At 42.1% G+C, this 16,909-nt stretch overlaps 2 protein-coding genes across 8 annotated transcripts in view; both read right to left on the minus strand.

Annotated features, from left to right (window-relative positions):
- The window catches only part of FYB1 (FYN binding protein 1), a 182,310-nt gene that overhangs the window by 55,873 nt on the left and 109,528 nt on the right, over positions 1-16,909 (minus strand). For all 7 annotated transcript variants that reach the window (XM_008262140.5, XM_070056664.2, XM_008262138.5 and 4 more), the window contains one exon: positions 744-900. In XM_008262140.5, the coding sequence (XP_008260362.3) occupies positions 744-900 (157 nt within the window). The remainder of the gene's footprint in view (positions 1-743; positions 901-16,909) is intronic.
- The window catches only part of C9 (complement C9), a 222,970-nt gene that overhangs the window by 20,235 nt on the left and 185,826 nt on the right, over positions 1-16,909 (minus strand). Inside the window, exon 12 of the transcript XR_016220048.1 lies at positions 744-900. The gene's annotated coding sequence lies outside the window, so the exon portion shown is untranslated. The remainder of the gene's footprint in view (positions 1-743; positions 901-16,909) is intronic.

Genomic DNA, 16,909 nt, shown 5'->3' on the forward strand with positions numbered 1-16,909 from the left:
TCTGATCAACCATGGATTATAAATTAGAATGTCTACAATTCATGCATTGCACCCATACAGTTCTGATATTTCTAAAGAGTACAATCTAAGAAACTAGAAGAAAGAATAGGCTTCAAATAGGCAGAGTTCCCTAAAAGTTTACTGAAAAACACTGAAGGATGATAAAAGACCTATATTTTTTATTTAATGGGGCAATTTCTCATGGTGGTTTAAATTACACACTTACTTTGACCTCAGACTGGCACTGGTCCAGATTTCTGCACTATTGAGTGATCTTGGAGAAGTTATTTGGCCTCTGTAAAGTTTCTATTTCCTCATATGTGAAATGATGGCACTATTCCCTGCTCCATCAGGTCCTAGAGATTACAGAAATAAAATGCCTCGCACATCATAGGCAGTCGGTGAAATACGGTAATGGTAGAAGGGGTGTTGATGGTGGTGGTGACAATGATACCAGTGGTGGTGATAGTGATAGTGGAGGACGTGGTGACTCACGTCTTCAAGAAAACTTCAGAGCTTTTTAACAGGCAGTGAGAATTTTCTTTAAATGAGTTCTTAAGAGGAATCCCAACGCCAAACAGATAAGCAAGAGTACGAGAGCTGCCTTGCGCATGCAGCCCTTCCCCTCCTCCCTGCCAGCTGTCTACCATGGTAGCCTCATGGATTCTCAGCACTCAGTGAAGCATGGTTTGCATGATATGGCAAGGAACTGGCAAAGAAATGGCAAGGTCATCTTTGCTTACTTTAGGTCCAATGGAGGCTTAATGTTTCTGGGAGGTAGGCTTGGGACTGGCGGTTGTGTTGGGTGAGATGCTGGCAAAGGTGGTTGGCTTGTTGGATGGGATGGTGGAGGTGGTGGCAGGGACGCTGTTGAGTAAGGCATCTGGCCTTTGTTGGCATCTAAGAAAGAGAGCAAACAACATCATGAATTAAGAAAAACTTCCAAATTATAACAGCTAGCTATTCCAAGTGCAGATCTGGAATTAAAAAAAAATGCAAGAAATGTGTCTCAAATGGTGGAGTTAGAAATGTGCCAGGGGATTCCAATTCAATTCCATCAAGATTGCATGTACCAATGCCATCTCATTAGTCCAAGTGATCAATTTCAGTTCACAATTGATCACACTGATAGGTCTAAGAGTCAAAGGGATCACATAAACAACACTAGTGTCTGCTAATACTAGCTGATAGAATAAAAAAGGGAGAGAACGATCCAACATGGGAAGCGGGATACACAGCAGACTCATAGAAGCGCAGATGTCCTAAACAGCACTCTGGCCTCAGAATCAGCCCTGAAGGCATTTGGATCTGGCTGAAGAGCCCATGAGTATTTCTGGCATGGAAAGCCAAGACACTCTGGCAAAACAAAACAAAACAAAACAAACAAACAAACAAAAAACAACAACAACCTAAATGAAAGATCTCTGCGAGTGAGATCCCAGAAGAAAGAACGGGCCATCAAAGGAGGAGGTACCTTTCTCTGAAGGGAGGAGAGAACTTCCACTTTGACTATGACCTTGTCTAAATAAGATCGAAGTCGGCAAACTCAAGAGGCTTCCGTAGCCTTGGAAACTCATGACTAGAGCCTAGGGAGATTACTGACGCCATAAACAAGAGTGTCAAATTGTTAAGTCAACAACAGGAGTCACTCTGTACTTACTCCTCATGTGGGATCTCTGTCCTTAATGTGTTGTCCAATGTGAATTAGTGCTATAACTAGTACTGAAACAGTATTTTACACTTTGTGTTTCTGTGTGGATGCAAACTGATGAAATCTTTACTTAATATATACTAAATCAATCTTCTGTATATATATATAAAAAAAGAAATGTGTCTCTAATCGAATGAATACTTTAAAGAGTTTAATATTCTGGAGCGGGTGTTGGTGTAACGTTTAAGACACAGCTTGGGATGCCTACATCTCAAATCACAGTGTTGGTTTGAATCCTGGCTGCACTCCCTGGATATGTATTAGCTTCCTGGATATGTATTAGCTTCCTAGGAGGTAGCAGCTAATGGCTGAAGGACTGGGGTCCCTGCCACCGATGTGGGAGACCTGGGTTGAAACTCCAGCTCCTGGTTTTGGCCAGGCGGCTTCAGACATCTGGGGAGCAATCTAGTGGATGGGAGATCTTTTTGTCTTTCAAATAAAATAACTAAATACATAAATTAAAAAATTTAAGAGTATAATATTTTAAATATCATGGGACATGGCATTAAAGATGTTTTGTTCCTTTATGTGAGAGAAAGAAAGAGACACACACATAGAGCTCCCATAAGCTGGTTCAATCCCTAAATGCCTGCAAAAGCCATGGGTGGTCCAAGGCCAAAGCTGGGAGCAAGAGTTTATGTCAGGTTTCCCATGTGGGTGACAGGAACCCAAGGACTTGAGTCACTACCACTGTCTTCCAGGGTGAGCACTAGCAGGAAGCTGGAGTCAGCAGGAGAGGTGAGGCTGTCTTGTTTGGTATCTTTACCACTGCACCAAATATCCTGGGATATTACATTTTGTATGTTGCATTTCTTGCAATAGATAATTTTTTTGATTTTAATTCCCATTATGAAAAATCATTGCTCTTACCTTTTCTCAATTTTTGTAAAGATAAGTTTCAATTATCTAGATTTTGTAAACAAATCTGTGCCTACTTTTATACCTCTATCAACTTTAGGATCTTACAAATATAGATTATCTTTCCTTAGACTCATTATTTTAGATCAAAGAAGTTTAGCGTTCACATCTATTCTCATAGGTTACACACTTTTATTTGCTTTCAATGATCTCCTTGGATATTTAATAAGTTCTGGGTTTTTTTTGAGATGTGATTTTTAAACATTGAAACAAATGAAATATTACAAGTACATCATGTGCATTGCAGAAGATAATATAGGGGCCAGGGCTGTGGCCTAGAGAGTTAAGCCTCTGCCTGTGGCGCTGGCACCCCATATGGGTACTGTTTCAAGCCCTGGGTGCTCCACTTTTGATCCAGCTCTCTGCTATGGCCTGGGAAAGCAGTAGAAGATGGCCCAGTGCTTGGGCCCCTGCACCCACGTGGGAGACCCGAAAGACGCTCGTGGCTGCTGGCTTCGGATTGGCCCAGCTCCAGCCGTTTGGGGAGTGAACCAGTGGATGGAAGACCTCTCTCTCTGGCTCTCCCTCTCTCTGTAACTTTTTTGAATAAATAAAATAAGCATAAAAAAGAAGATAGTGTGAAGATGAACATACCAAATAAATATCATTCACTCATAATCCCATCATTCAGCCATGAATTGTAGGTATTTTAGAAAAATTTGTACAAACATACACTTTTATGGGAGGGAGAAAAATATGACCATTTTGCTATTTGCTGCCACCTTTTTAGTTTTTTCACAACATGAACAAATATGTTTCCATAAGTACAATGGGATTTTTAGTAACCTTTCTGGGCAGGCATTTGGCTCAGCAGCTAAGTCACTGCTTAGGGTCCCACAGCCCTGGTAGGAGTGCGTAGTTTGAGTTTCTGCTGCTTTGCTCCCTTATCTAGCTTCTAGCTGTGCACACACCTGGAAAGGCAGCAGGTGATGGCTCAAGTACTGGGGTCCCTGTACCCATGTGGAAGATCCGGATGGAATTCCAGGCTCCTGGCTTCATCAGCCTGGCCTAGCCCTGTTGTGGCTGTTCTGGGCATTTGGTAAGTGAAGCAGCAAATGAGATACCTCTTTATGTTTCTCTGCCTTTCAAATAAAATGAAAATAAGTAATTGCTCTTCCTTCCTTCCTTTCTTAATCTCCTTCTCAGTTTCTCTTTATATAGTCACCAGGACTGAAAAATTAGGGCCTCTGTATTATATGTTTGTGTTATTACTTTTCATTTTCTGTTTTAATAAAAACATGGAAAAATCTTTGGACCTATCTTTAAAGGTTTTTTTTTTTTTTTTCAGGACAAATTCCTGTAAGTAAAAATGCTCACTTACATAGAATTGTTATGGCATTAGAAACAAAATATCAAATTATCTTCCTGAGACACCAACAGACAGCTTCATCAGTTAGCACCCACAGTGCCCATTCTCACATGTTTCTATCAACAGTGGCGGTGTCATCTCCGGATCTTAGACAAAATTGTGAAAAAAAATTCTACTCTACTGATTTCATTACATTTTTTTGTTAAGAAATATATGTTCGGAATGAACAAGTCAGATAATACCAAATAACACAACAACAACAACAACAAAGCATTCCATTCTCCCTACTGGAGGTAATGACTTCTAACATTTTAGATGCTTCTTTTGCATTTAACACAGTCTGTCTTTCTTTCTTTCTTTCTTTCTTTCTTTCTTTCTTTCTTTCTTTCTTTCTTTCTTTTCTTTTTTTTTTTTGACAGGCAGAGTGGACAGTGAGAGAGAGAGAGAAAGGTCTTCCTTTTGCCGTTGGTTCACCCTCCAATGGCCGCTGCAGCTGGTGCACCACGCTGATCTGTAACCAGGAGCCAGTGCTTCTCCTGGTCTCCCATGTGGGTGCAGGGCCCAAGCACCTGGGCCATCCTCCACTGCACTCCCTGGCCACAGCAGAGCGCTGGCCTGGAAGAGGGGCAACCGGGACAGAATCCGGCGCCCTGACCGGGACTAGAACCCAGTGTGCCGGCGCCGCAAGGCGGAGGATTAGCCTAGTGAGCTGCGGCGCCGGCCTAACACAGTATTTCTATTACTGCATGGGTATGGCTAAAGTTTGATTCATGATTTTTAAAAAGATTCTTGACTTTCTGTTTTTTAGATGTCTATTTTTGCTTTCTCCTACTTCCAACACAGTGAGAATATTTTCGATGAAATCTGCAACCATTGCTTTCGCTATGACTACGCAAACACTGTTCTTTGCTGAGTCAAACACTGTACTATGATTACATTTTATTTCTCATCCAAGTTATGGTTTTCCTGGAGTTGATAATTGCCTCGTTTTGTGATTTGCAAAGAATTTCCTTTGGAACTTTTTTCTTCTCACAGTTTTCAATGGTTCTGTAAAATGCCATTGTCCTTTTTCTATAGCATTCAACCTGTCAGTAGCAGTAGACCGTGTCTGTCCACTTGCTGTGGTTGCTTCTAAGTTCTCCAACACCGCTGTCATTTCTCTTGGCCAGCGTCAGGGCTCTGATGCACTGATAGAATGCACTGTGATGAAGAGTGTGGAGCCAGAGTGCCTGCATTTGAACCCTGGCACCAATACTTACCTGCTGATTTGGATCAACTCCTTTCTGGTTTCATCTATAAAATGGAGATAATAGTAGGGCTGCCTCATGGGGTTGCAATGAGGACTTAGGACTTAACCTACATAAAACACTTAGGACAATGTCTGACATACAGTATGCTCAATGTTTTCTTTTTCATTCAACAAATTTTATTGAGTGTCTATGTGTATGAGGATACTTAAAAATGTGGACAATGAAATTAAAAGATAAATTTTGGTGCAAGAGTTTTTTCAAATCTATGAATACTTGTATGTTAAGCTCCATTCTAGGCACCAGCAACATGACAGGAACAAAACAGACAAAATTTTCTATGTATATGGATTTGGAGAGATAGAAGATAACTAACTGAATACAAGCTAGATATTTGTAACATTCTGTGAGGAATGCAATGAATGGTAGAAAGATCTTTCGGCATTTCTTTCCAAGTCTGCATTCAGTAATCTCACTGTGGCAGATTGAACTTGGATGTGGTGGGGGTGTTTACTTCATGGAAATTGGAAATACTGTATACCTGGGCTTTGATTCATTACTTTATTGATTGTTAGAGTTCAGAACATGGAGAAAAAGCGAATCACGCAGATTGAACTTGAAAGCGTGTCATTTGTGTAGTTGATTACATTGTGAACAGTACAAAAAATTGAGGAAATGGTTTTCCTGTATTTGTCAACTATGATCCAATTCAACAAAATAGTCACTCACATCACTGCCAAATGCAGAAGGTTCTGGCATGTATCTTTATCATTTCATATTTGCTTACTTGTTTACATAAATGAAAATATCAATCAATACTCAAGTTGGCATTATATTCATTGTTATTCATAAGTACAGTTTTATTAAAAAAATTTGAGCACTTAAAATGTATCCTTGGCTCATTTATTTATTTGAAAGGTAGGGCAAGAGAGAGGGAGGCGGGGGAGAGAGGGAGGGAGAGAGAATCTTCCATCCACTGGTTCATTTTCTGAATACCCACAAAAGCAAAGGCTGGGCCAGGCTGAAGCCAAGAGCCAGGGACTCTATCTGGGTCTCCCATGTGGTTGGCAGGGACCCAAGTACTTGAGAAATCATCTGCTGCCTCCCAGGGTGTGCATCAGCAGGAAACTAGATCAGAAGTAGAGGCTGAACTTGGTCCCAGGCACTCTGATACGGGATGCGGCATCCCCTGCCGCAGCTTAATCACCCATTGTGCCACAACATTTGCCCCTGAAACTAGTTTGAGTAACAGATGCAAGAATTTGGCAAAAAGCAATGGTTGGCTATATGGAATTTTCACTAACAATGTGAAATATATATACAATGTATATATAAATGTGTATTTTATTATTACTTGTATATTATATACTTCAATTCTTCATATCAATATCATTTATTACACATATGTACGTGTGCATTGCATTCATACATGCATACGCACATATGGTTTTTTCCCGGAGAATTAGCTGTTAAACATTTTCCAGCATATTGTTGCTGGTACTTAAGGAATTACTGGGTTCTTTTGGCTAAATAACAGTGAATAGAATTACTCGTCTGTGTAACTCGCCTACCTACTTTGAACTTCTTCCCCTCTGTCCCCCCTCCATTCACTTTCTGATTTCATACATTATACTTTAGAATTAGTCATGTTAAATAGCATATCTTCCTTGATTTGGGGTGAATTTTTGAGAAGACAAAGAGATACCATCTTGAATGATATTTTAATTTTACATGCCTTTGAGAACTAAGGAGATAACTTTTTATCTTTATAATCCTTTTCCTTTTTAATTACATTATTCAAATCCTTTGCCTATATTTTAAACAGTATTTGCTTTTCCTTATTGGTGTAGAACATCTCATCTCTTTATTAAAGATTTTTTTGTTTTTCACATGGAGAAACAATATACTTTGGCTGCTGCTTCTGCCTGTCTCTTGTCCATACATTAAAAAAAAAAATACTGTCTGGTGCCACAGCTCACTTGGCTAATCCTCTGCCTGCGGCGCCGGCACCCCGGGTTCTAGTCCTGGTCGGGGAGCTGGATTCTGTCCAGGTTGCTCCTCTTCCAGTCCAGCTCTCTGCTGTGGCCTGGGAGTGCAGTGGAGGGTGGCCCAAGTGCTTGGGCCCTGCACCCACATGGGAGACCAGGAGGAAGCACCTGGCTCCTGGCTTCGGATCAGTGTGGTGTGCTGGCCACAGCACAGCGTGCCAGCGTGCCAGCCGCAGCATAGTGTCCATTTGGCGGGGGTGGGGGGGGTGGGGGAACCAATGGAAGGAAGACCTTTCTCTCTGTGTCTCTCTCTCACTGTCCACTCTGTCTGTCAATAAATAAATAAATAAGAAATAAAAAGAAATACTGCAACCAATAAAACCTATCTTCAACACCTTTGAAGAAAATATAGCACGCTACTATAAAATTCTTTAGAGGAGGAATGCCAGGGTTTTATACAGCATATGACATAAAAATTTTCCTAATTCCTTTTTGCTATTTCTCCCTTTTCCCAAAGTTTTTTTTTTAACTTAGGGTAAATGCTAAAAATATTTCCTCCACTCTTCCTCTGTCTCCCCACCACCAAAGTGTTTTTTTTTTCTTGAAGTTTCAAAAATTGTTGAGGCCCTGCTCTCCTAACTTATGACATCCTAGGAAGTGCAATTCGCATGAAAATAGCTCTTTTTCTCTTTTGCATCTAATTTTGGGGATCTGAGGCAGAGAGAATTAGTTCCCCTGTAAGTCTGACAAAAAATTCCGTGGGTGGGCATTTGGCATAGCAGTTAGGGCAGTGCTTAGCATGTCCGCATCCCACATTAGACTGCCTGGGCTCAAGTCCCAGCTCTACTTGATCCCAGCTCCCTGTGAATGAGCATGCTGGAAGCAACAGGTGGTGGCCCAACTAGGCGGGTCCTTGCCCCCTTGTGAGAGTGCTAGATTGAGTTCCACTTGCCTGGCTTCAGACTGGTCCACCCCCAGCTGTTGCAGGCATTTGGGAGACTGAACTAGGGAATGGGAGCTTTCTCCTTGCCCATTCCTCTCTCTGCCTTTCAAATAAATAAAATAAGCAAATTAAATTAAAAGAATTTCCAATTCATGATGTTTGTATTAAAAAGTTTGCTCAGTAATTTTTGTCATAAGCAAAATTAAAAATTGTTTGATATATAGGACTTCTCAATTTTTCTCTAATTAGTCAGTCCTTAAATGTGTCATATTTATTACTAGAATTATGTTTAGTAAGGCCTTTCCCATCCTGAGAACAGATAATTATTAATCTTACATTTTCTCCTACCTCTCTATGGCTTCATTTTTTTACATTTAACTCTTTAAAACTAGTAGTAATTGATGTGGAGTGTGGTGTGAGGTAGGGATCTAATTTTATGCTTGTTGTTCCTAATGTCTACCAAATGTTCTAGAACTAATTGTCCAATAAGCTACTGCTTTCTGATTTGAAATGTCTCTTTGATTATAAACATTAAAAATCCTAGTGAATTTTTCAAGTGAAAAAGACAGCTTGTTCATTTATAAATAATATGGTTTGGTAGATCCATATGTGATTTGAAAGAATAAGCCTCTATGAGTGGGTATTAATAAACCTTTTTCCTAATGGAAGAAAAATGTTAGCCATTTGTGGCTTACATTTTCCTGGAAAAGATTCTGACCAACAGGAGGCATTCCCATCTGAGAATGCTCTAAGGCCTGGAGATGAGAAGTCACAGACACAGCTTGGGAAATGGTGAGGCCTTTCCTTTGGAAACACTGACAACACTTTGAAACTCCTGTGCCTTTCTGCCTTTTCATAGGCTTAGGAGACTTTCTGATGAGGCCATTGTGTGGGACCCCCACCCCATTCAGCTCACCTGGCATCTCATTCCCCTTTCCTCGGTCATAATAACTTGAGCAAGCCATAGAGGGATGTGCTGGCTTTGCCACCGGCCTTGGAGGTGGAAGGGGCTTCCTTGAGTGCCTGGCAGCCACGCTGTCCCCTCCAGGGCAGCGTTTACCTGACGCTGCAGCAAAGCCAGAGGACAGCAGGGCAACAGATGGAAAGGGACTTCTGGGATTTAATGACAACTGTCTTTGGAAAATTGTAACATATAATTTCAAAGACTTAATGGGCACCCAAATTGTCTTAAATGTCTCGTTTATGAACAAACTAGGGGGATAAATGCCAAAGTTTTCCTGGGTCATACGAATAGGTATTGGTAAAATATTTTGCCTTGCAAGATCTATGGTCGCTTTCCGGTACCACAAGGGACATATTTGTGTGTATACAAAATAATTCAGAGGAAAAGCATCTTAGTTTTTCTTGGGAAAAATAAGTAGTTTACCTTAATATAATCTGATCAACTCTATGATCTCAAATGCTAACATATAATTAGTAATAGTGAGATTTTCAAAAGTGAATGTACAGGGGCTGGCACTGTGGCACAGCCGGTTAAAGCCCCAGCCTATAGTGCCGGCACCCAATATGGGCACTGGCTCAAGTCCAGGCTGCTCCACTCCTGATCCAGCTCCCTGCTAATGCACCTGGGAAAGCAGCAGAGGATGGCCCAAGTCCTTGGGCCCCTGCACCCATGTGGGAGACCCGGAGGAAGCTCCTGGCTCCTGGCTTTGGATTCACTCAGCTCTGGCCATTGCAGGCATTTGGGGAGTGAACCAGCAGAAGGAAGACCTCTCTCTGCCTCCCTCTCTGTCTCTCTCTCTACCTCTCTCTGTAACTTGTCTTTCAAATAAATAAAACAAATCCTTTTTAAGAAAGTGAATGTATTTTTTTTTCAATGCAGGAAGGGGATGAGTACTGAACTACAGCAGAATGAGTAAAGAAGAATTAGAAACAAGGAATCTTCAGGAGGCTTTGGATAGTAATAATATTAAGTAACATTAATTAATCTCTTAATTTCTACAAGGTGCCATACTAGGCATTTTACATATGCAATCTTATTTATCACCTATAGCAACCCTGTGGGGTAAATGTTGCCATCTAGTTTCCACTTGATGGTTAAGAAAATTCCCAGAGTTTATATAAAGTTAGTAAGCAATAGAGATGGGGTTCAAACTTAGCCACATTTTTCACCCCAGTTAGTTTCTTCTGATGTTTATGCCCTTTTGACCATCTGCTGCTGCTGCTTAAGGCAATGGCATGGAAATTATTGGTAAGTTCAAATAAGACACATTAATAAATTTCCCAGGCCGGCATTGTGGCATAGCTGGTAAAATCACTGTCTACAACACTGGGATCTGCATAGGTGTCATTTCGTATCTCAGCTGCTCCATTTCAATCCAGCATCGGGTCAAGGTAAAAGTGATCAGACAAGGATGTGGGCTCCCACAAATAAAGGCAATTCTAAGTTATCTCAACTTGAGAAATGTGGAGGTCATTGATGTAAACCCAATGATTTATTTGGTACTTGTTAAATATCTGCTCCAGAATTTAGTCAATGACCTGCCAACTTGGCTGGGATAAGCACATAGCATTTCCCAAGCAAACAGGAAAACTAGCAATGCTGTGGCATTTCTAGAGTCTGATTGATGTGCTCTGCACTACTTGTGAAATAATCCAGGCAGACACTCCACCTCTTACTGTTGCATGACCATGCACACCGATTCACACCTAACTAACTTATGGTTTCTTAGGACCCTGTTTCACTGAGACCACAGAACAACTGCCACGATGGTTGTTTCTAACCTCACCACACCTCCAGACCGCATCCTTGCCTTCTTCATTCACCAGCAATAACGCCACCTTTTCTTCTCCTAAGAACATGGGGCGCACCCATCTGATCATCTCCACGCTCTTCATCCTAACTTATCATCTCCCTAGGTCTTGTTCTCCCTTATCTCCTCCACCCTAGGAAAATATCATTTCTCTTTGCTAACATCATTCCTCTTTACTAACTGCCCTGAGTTCTCATCAGGGCCTACTTCTTATATGGGCTGTTCCATTAACTACTGACGCCTTCACGTGCATCAGCAAGAAGCATTAAGCTCTTGCCATGTGCTCTGAACGGTGTATTTTATCTTTAGATGCAAGTTCCATCGTAAATATGCTCTGATCTCTTCTGCTCTACAGACATCGTAGCCTTTCTGACCTCACCACTCACTCCAGAGGCCAGTTGATCTTGCATCTCCTCTTCATAGCCACACTTCTGGGAACAAAAGACTGTATTTTACACTTCTCTATCTTTATTGTGCTTGGGTGGCCTCTTGGCAGTGTGAGGAATGAAAGTGTTCTGGGATAGAGAGGCTTGGATTTGTATTAAGATGCTATCACTCTTATGTTCACTTTCTATTTTTTTCTTACTCAACATGGGAACTTGGACGAGTTGCTAGACTTCTCCATGTCTCTGTTTTCTTGTCTGTGAAATGGTTACAAACATTCGCTTTATAGAGGCACCTGACATGTTGTGGGTTTAAATAAAGGGTCCTATTCTTCTTATCTAATATTAAATTCAAGTGCATCATTGATACAAGGTAATCTATCTGCCTCAGTTCTAAAAACAGAAACAAAAACTAACCTTTTCCTCAAAACCAGTCTGTTCCTGGTTCTGTTTGACAGTCTTAGAATGGACCAAGAATCCAAAGTTTAATTTAGTTAATTAATTTGAGAGGCAGAGAGAAACACATGGAATAAGAGAGAGAGGCTTCCTATCATCTGGTTCACTCCCCAAATGCCCACAATAGTCAGCACAAGACCGAGTTGAAGCTGGGAGCCAGGAATTCAATCCACCTATTTCAAGGGGCACAACTACTTGTGCCATCACCCACTGCTTCCCAGCACATGCACTGGCAAGAAGCTGGGATTGGACTGGGGGCAAGAACTAGGAATTGAACTCAGGCACTCTGGTTGGGATATGGGCATGTTAATCAGTGACTTTATAAAAAAAACAAATACTCCTTTGACATTCCTGTCTCCTAAACACAACAGAAGCAGTTTCCAACGTAAAGATCTGAGTTGATAGAAAGAATTCTTGGGCGGGAGTCACTCCCATCCAGCGTTAGCTACAGGACACTGGGCAATTTATTTTGTTCCTCTGGGTTTTAAATTCCCAGCCCATTAAAACGGGACTACCAACTCCTAACTCTAGGTGGCTATGAGATTTGGAAACAATATGTGCACCTGCCCAGCACGCAGTAGCTTTTCAGTGCTACTTCTGAATTGCCCTACAACATAGTACAGGGCATTCTGCATGCGACGGGCTGTGCAGAGAGCCAAAGGTCATCATATTCCAATCATTTTAAAAGCAGAATTATTGACAAGTGGAGAGGGAGAAGAAGAGAAAGGAAGGTGGACAAGGGGGAGAGAGAGAGGGAGACAGAGAGAGCTTCCACCTGCTGATTCAGTCCCCAGATGGCTGCAATAGTCAGGGCTGAGCGAATCTGAATCCAGGAGTCGGGGCTCCACCCAGGTCTTCCATGTGCGGGTGGCAGGAGCCCAAGCACTCGGGCCACGTTCCAGTGCTTTCTCAGGTGCATTAGCAGGGAGCTGGATCAGAAATGGAGCAGCTAGGACTCAAACTCGTGCCCACATAGGTTGGCAACATCACAGGCAGTGGCTTAACCCACTGCATCATGAGGCAAGCACTCATATTTCAATCATTTGTACAAATAATTTTCCCAATTTCCACTTGTGCCCCAAACAATATGCTAAGTGCCACAGGCCTGACCATTCTGCAGAACGCAGGCCTCTGAACAGCTCCGCGACCTTGTGAGGTGTGGCCGTCCTGCTGTTCCTTGTGCTACTGCCACACGGCCTCATGTAGTTAGAGAGGCCGCATCTGCACAGAGTGCTCGCATGTGCTTTCTTACCCCATTTTTATTTTCTTTAAGCTTTTCATAAACTACCTTCCCCATTTATGTATCCATTTTCCCCCAAACAGGAAACTTCTAATAGCAGAAATACACAGTTGGCATCTGTGTGTGGCTCACAGCATTTTGCACTTATCACACATAGCAGGGTATTTAATGTTTTACTGGTTTGGATTGTTTTTGCCTTTTAGTAAAAGAAACTAACTCAAAAAGACAAGTTGCACAATACACACACAGTAAGACATTTCAGAAAATGGAGGGCGTGCTGACAAGGGAATGTCACTTCTAGTCAGTCCACCTCCCAGTCCCCATCTTCTAGGACGACATCATCACCAGGTCTTTCTGTGTCTCTCCAGAAACGAACTCAATGCACTTTTCCATACAAATAGGGAGCAGCCGTTTTGTACACACACTTTGTGTCCTTTGCTGTCTCAGTTTTGAAAAGGGATCATTCTGTATTGGCACAAATTCAGCAATCTTGTTTTCCATGAACTTGGACTCCTCCATTACATGGATTTACCACAGTTTCTTTAGCCAGTTTCATTATTGCTGGATATTTAGGTTATTTAAAACACTTTATTAGGTGGAGGGGGGAGGCCTGCGCTGTGGCAATAGCAGGTTAGGCCATCTGCTGTGGTGCTAGCATCCCATATGGGCACCGGTTCAAGTCCTGGCTACTCCACCTCCAATCCAGCTCCCTGCTAATGTGCCTGGGAAAGCAGTGGAAGATGGCCCAAGTGCTTGGGCCCCTGCACCTGTGTGGGAGACCCAGAAGAAGCTCCTGGCTGGCACCCATATGGAAGACCTGGAAGAAGCTCTTGGCTCCTGGCTTTGGATTGGCTCAGCTCTAGCCATTGTGGCCATTTGGGGAGTGAACCAGCAGATGAAAGATCTCTTTGTCTCTCTCTCCCTCCCTTTGTAGCTCTATCTTTCAAAAATAAATAAATAAATCTTTAAAAAAAAACTTTAGCGGGATTTTGTTTATTTAATGTTAAAGATTTATTCATTATTTCAAAGGCAGAGTGAAAGAGACATCTTTCACCAGTTGTGTACTACCCAAATGCCCACAACAGGTAGAGCTGGGCCAGGCAGAAGGCAGGAGATGGGAACTCCGTCTCGGTCTCCCACAAGGGTGGCAGGAATCCAAGTACTGGGTCACTACTGTCTGCGACTCCCATGAGCAGTGGCAGGAAGCTGGACTGGAAGCCCTGAGCAGCTGGTACCTGAACCAGGCACTTCTACATGAGCTCTAGGTGTCCCGAGGGGCGTCTCACCTGGCTGCACCACAATGTCCATCCCAGGATATTATTTATATAAATAAACTGGCTTAAAGTATTTAACTCCATGGTACTAATACATTTACGTTTGTATAACCAGCCCTATAATCTAATTTCAAAATGTATGCGTCATGCCCAAAAGAAATCTATTCTCATCCCTTCTCCCCACTGCATTAGGTAATTAGTTATCTACTTTCGGTTTCTATAGATTTGCTTACTACAGATGTTTCTTCTTAACAGACCCTTGAGGTTGTCTGTGACAGGCTTCTTTTGCTTCGTTGTCTGTGAAGTTTGGTCGTGGTGTAGCAGATAGGATTCAAGGCTGAATTACATCCAGTGTAAGGACAGACCACAGTTACTTATCCAGCTGGGCATTTAACTTGCTTCCATTCTTCAGCTATTACAAAGAATGCTTCCACAAACAGTTCTGTACAAGTCTTCGTATGCATGTATGTTTGCATTTCTCTGGGGTATGTCAAGAGAGGAAATTTGAATTCCATGTTTAGCCTTTTGAGGAACGCTAGATATTACTTATTTTTAAATATCTTTTGATATTTGAAGGAATTATAGTTATAAAATTCTTGTTGTATTTATGTCTTTGAATACAAGTATAAATATACCTATAAGATAAATTCCTAGAATGTGGAATTACTAGATCAATAGAATTGAGCATTAAAACATTTTGGTAAATAATGCCATTTAGTGAGATTTTAGATTCATGCATTTCTTTTCTTTTTTTTTTTTTAAAGATTTTATTTATTTATTTGACAGGCAGAGTTAAAGACAGTGAGAGAGAGACAGAGAGAAAGGTCTTCCCTCTATTGGTTCACTCCCTCAAGTGCAACGGTCAGAGCTGCGCCAACCCGAAGCCAGGAGCCAGGTACTTCCTCCTGGTCTCCCATGCAGGTGCAGGGGCCCAAGGACTTGGGCCATCCTCCACTGCCCTCTCAGGCCACAGCAGAGAGCTGGACTGGAAGAGGGGCAGCCGGGACTAGAACTGGCACCCATATGGGATGCTGGCGCCACAGGCGGAGGATTAACCTAGTGCGCCACGGCTCCGACCCCAGATCCATGCATTTCTTTGCATAGGAGAATGCCTGTTTCCCCATAACCTCACAAACATGGTGTGTTATCAACGTTTTGGTCTTAATATTTTTGATGGGTAAAAAAGGATTACTAGGGGTTGGCATTTAGGCTGGCAGATGCACATGTCCCATACTGGAGTGCCTGACTTTGATCCCAGCTCTGGCTGCTGACTCTAGTTTCCTTCTACTATGAATCCTGGGAGGCAGCAGGCAACAGCTCAAGTGCCTGGGCCTCTGCCACCCACCCAGATGGGAGACCCAGATTGAGTACAGCTTTGGCCTGGCACAGCCGCAGCCGATACAGGTATTTGGTGAGTGAATCAGCAGCTGGAAGATCTCTCTCTGTCTCTCTGTCCCTCTTCCTCTGTTTCTCAGCCTTTCAAATAAACAAAATAAGTTAAAAATTAAAATAAGAAAAATGCTCCAGGGTGAGTACTTGGAACCTCAGGGTCACATACTTCTGGTCTTAGGGAATTTTTCCTCGCATCTATTTCAAAGTTGTCTGCCGTTATCTTCAAAGAATTTGTGAACCAGAGTGGATGGGAAATTTTGAAAACCAATTCAGTTGAAAACAAAGCATTGTAACTATATTTGTAAGAGAGCTTTTGCTTTGAAAGCAAGCCTGCCAAGAAATGTTGGCCAATTTAGAACAGTCCATCAAAGTGGGGAAAAAAAGTAATACTGAAACATCAGTGTTTGCATAGATAATCAGGGGAGAAATTAGGGTGGAGGTGAAGAGGCAGAGATCAAAACAAACCCAGTGATCAGTGGGAGGAAAGCAAACGCCCAGAGAGGCTTTGATCACTGCATTAAACTCCTGACCTGCCGTTATCATTCAGGGTCTCTGAATACTGTTTTTAACTCTCAAAAGTTCACTTCTCCAACAACTCTGTTGGCTGTTCAATTATATATAATCATCAAATGTAAAATGTTTTCATTAATAATTTTACTCATTTTCACTTCATAAAACAACATGAAATTCAAATTAGGCAACAACTTGACAGGTTGTTGATTTTTTTTTGGTGAGAATGTTAAGCATTACCTTGGAAAGGAAAAACGTTGGTATAGAAGACAAGTTTTTTGTCAAATACTCATGGAGTCCAGGTATCTCTTTCCGACTCTAAGAGAGAACATGTTTGGACATAAGACAGTAACTGAATTTCTTTTCTTCTAGTGCTAAAAGTTGTTTTGAAAGTGTATTAATAAATTATACAAGAGCAAGAAAAGCACTGGCACCTACTCAAAGTTCTAGAAACGTCCTCCAAGCTGGGCATTTGGCATAGCAGCGAAGGAGCCCACGGGGCTGCTCTCCTAACACACGGAGGGCCTCGGCAAGAGTCGCAGCTCTGCCACAGAATCCATGTCACTGCTAATGCACACCTGGGGAGGCGGCACAGGGCCTCAAGTAGCTGGGTCCCTGCCCCCCATGTGAGAGACCTGCTTTGAGTTCCTGGATCCTGGGCATTTGGGGAGTGGACCATTCTCTCTCTGGCTCACCATCTCTCTCTCTCCCTCTCTCTCTCTCTCTCTCTCAAATACATACATACATACATACATACATACATA

This window comes from Oryctolagus cuniculus, chromosome 14, assembly GCF_051225735.1.
Source record: "Oryctolagus cuniculus isolate XC-2025 breed Fujian yellow rabbit chromosome 14, ASM5122573v1, whole genome shotgun sequence".
In the NCBI taxonomy this organism is placed as follows: Eukaryota; Metazoa; Chordata; class Mammalia; order Lagomorpha; family Leporidae; genus Oryctolagus; species Oryctolagus cuniculus.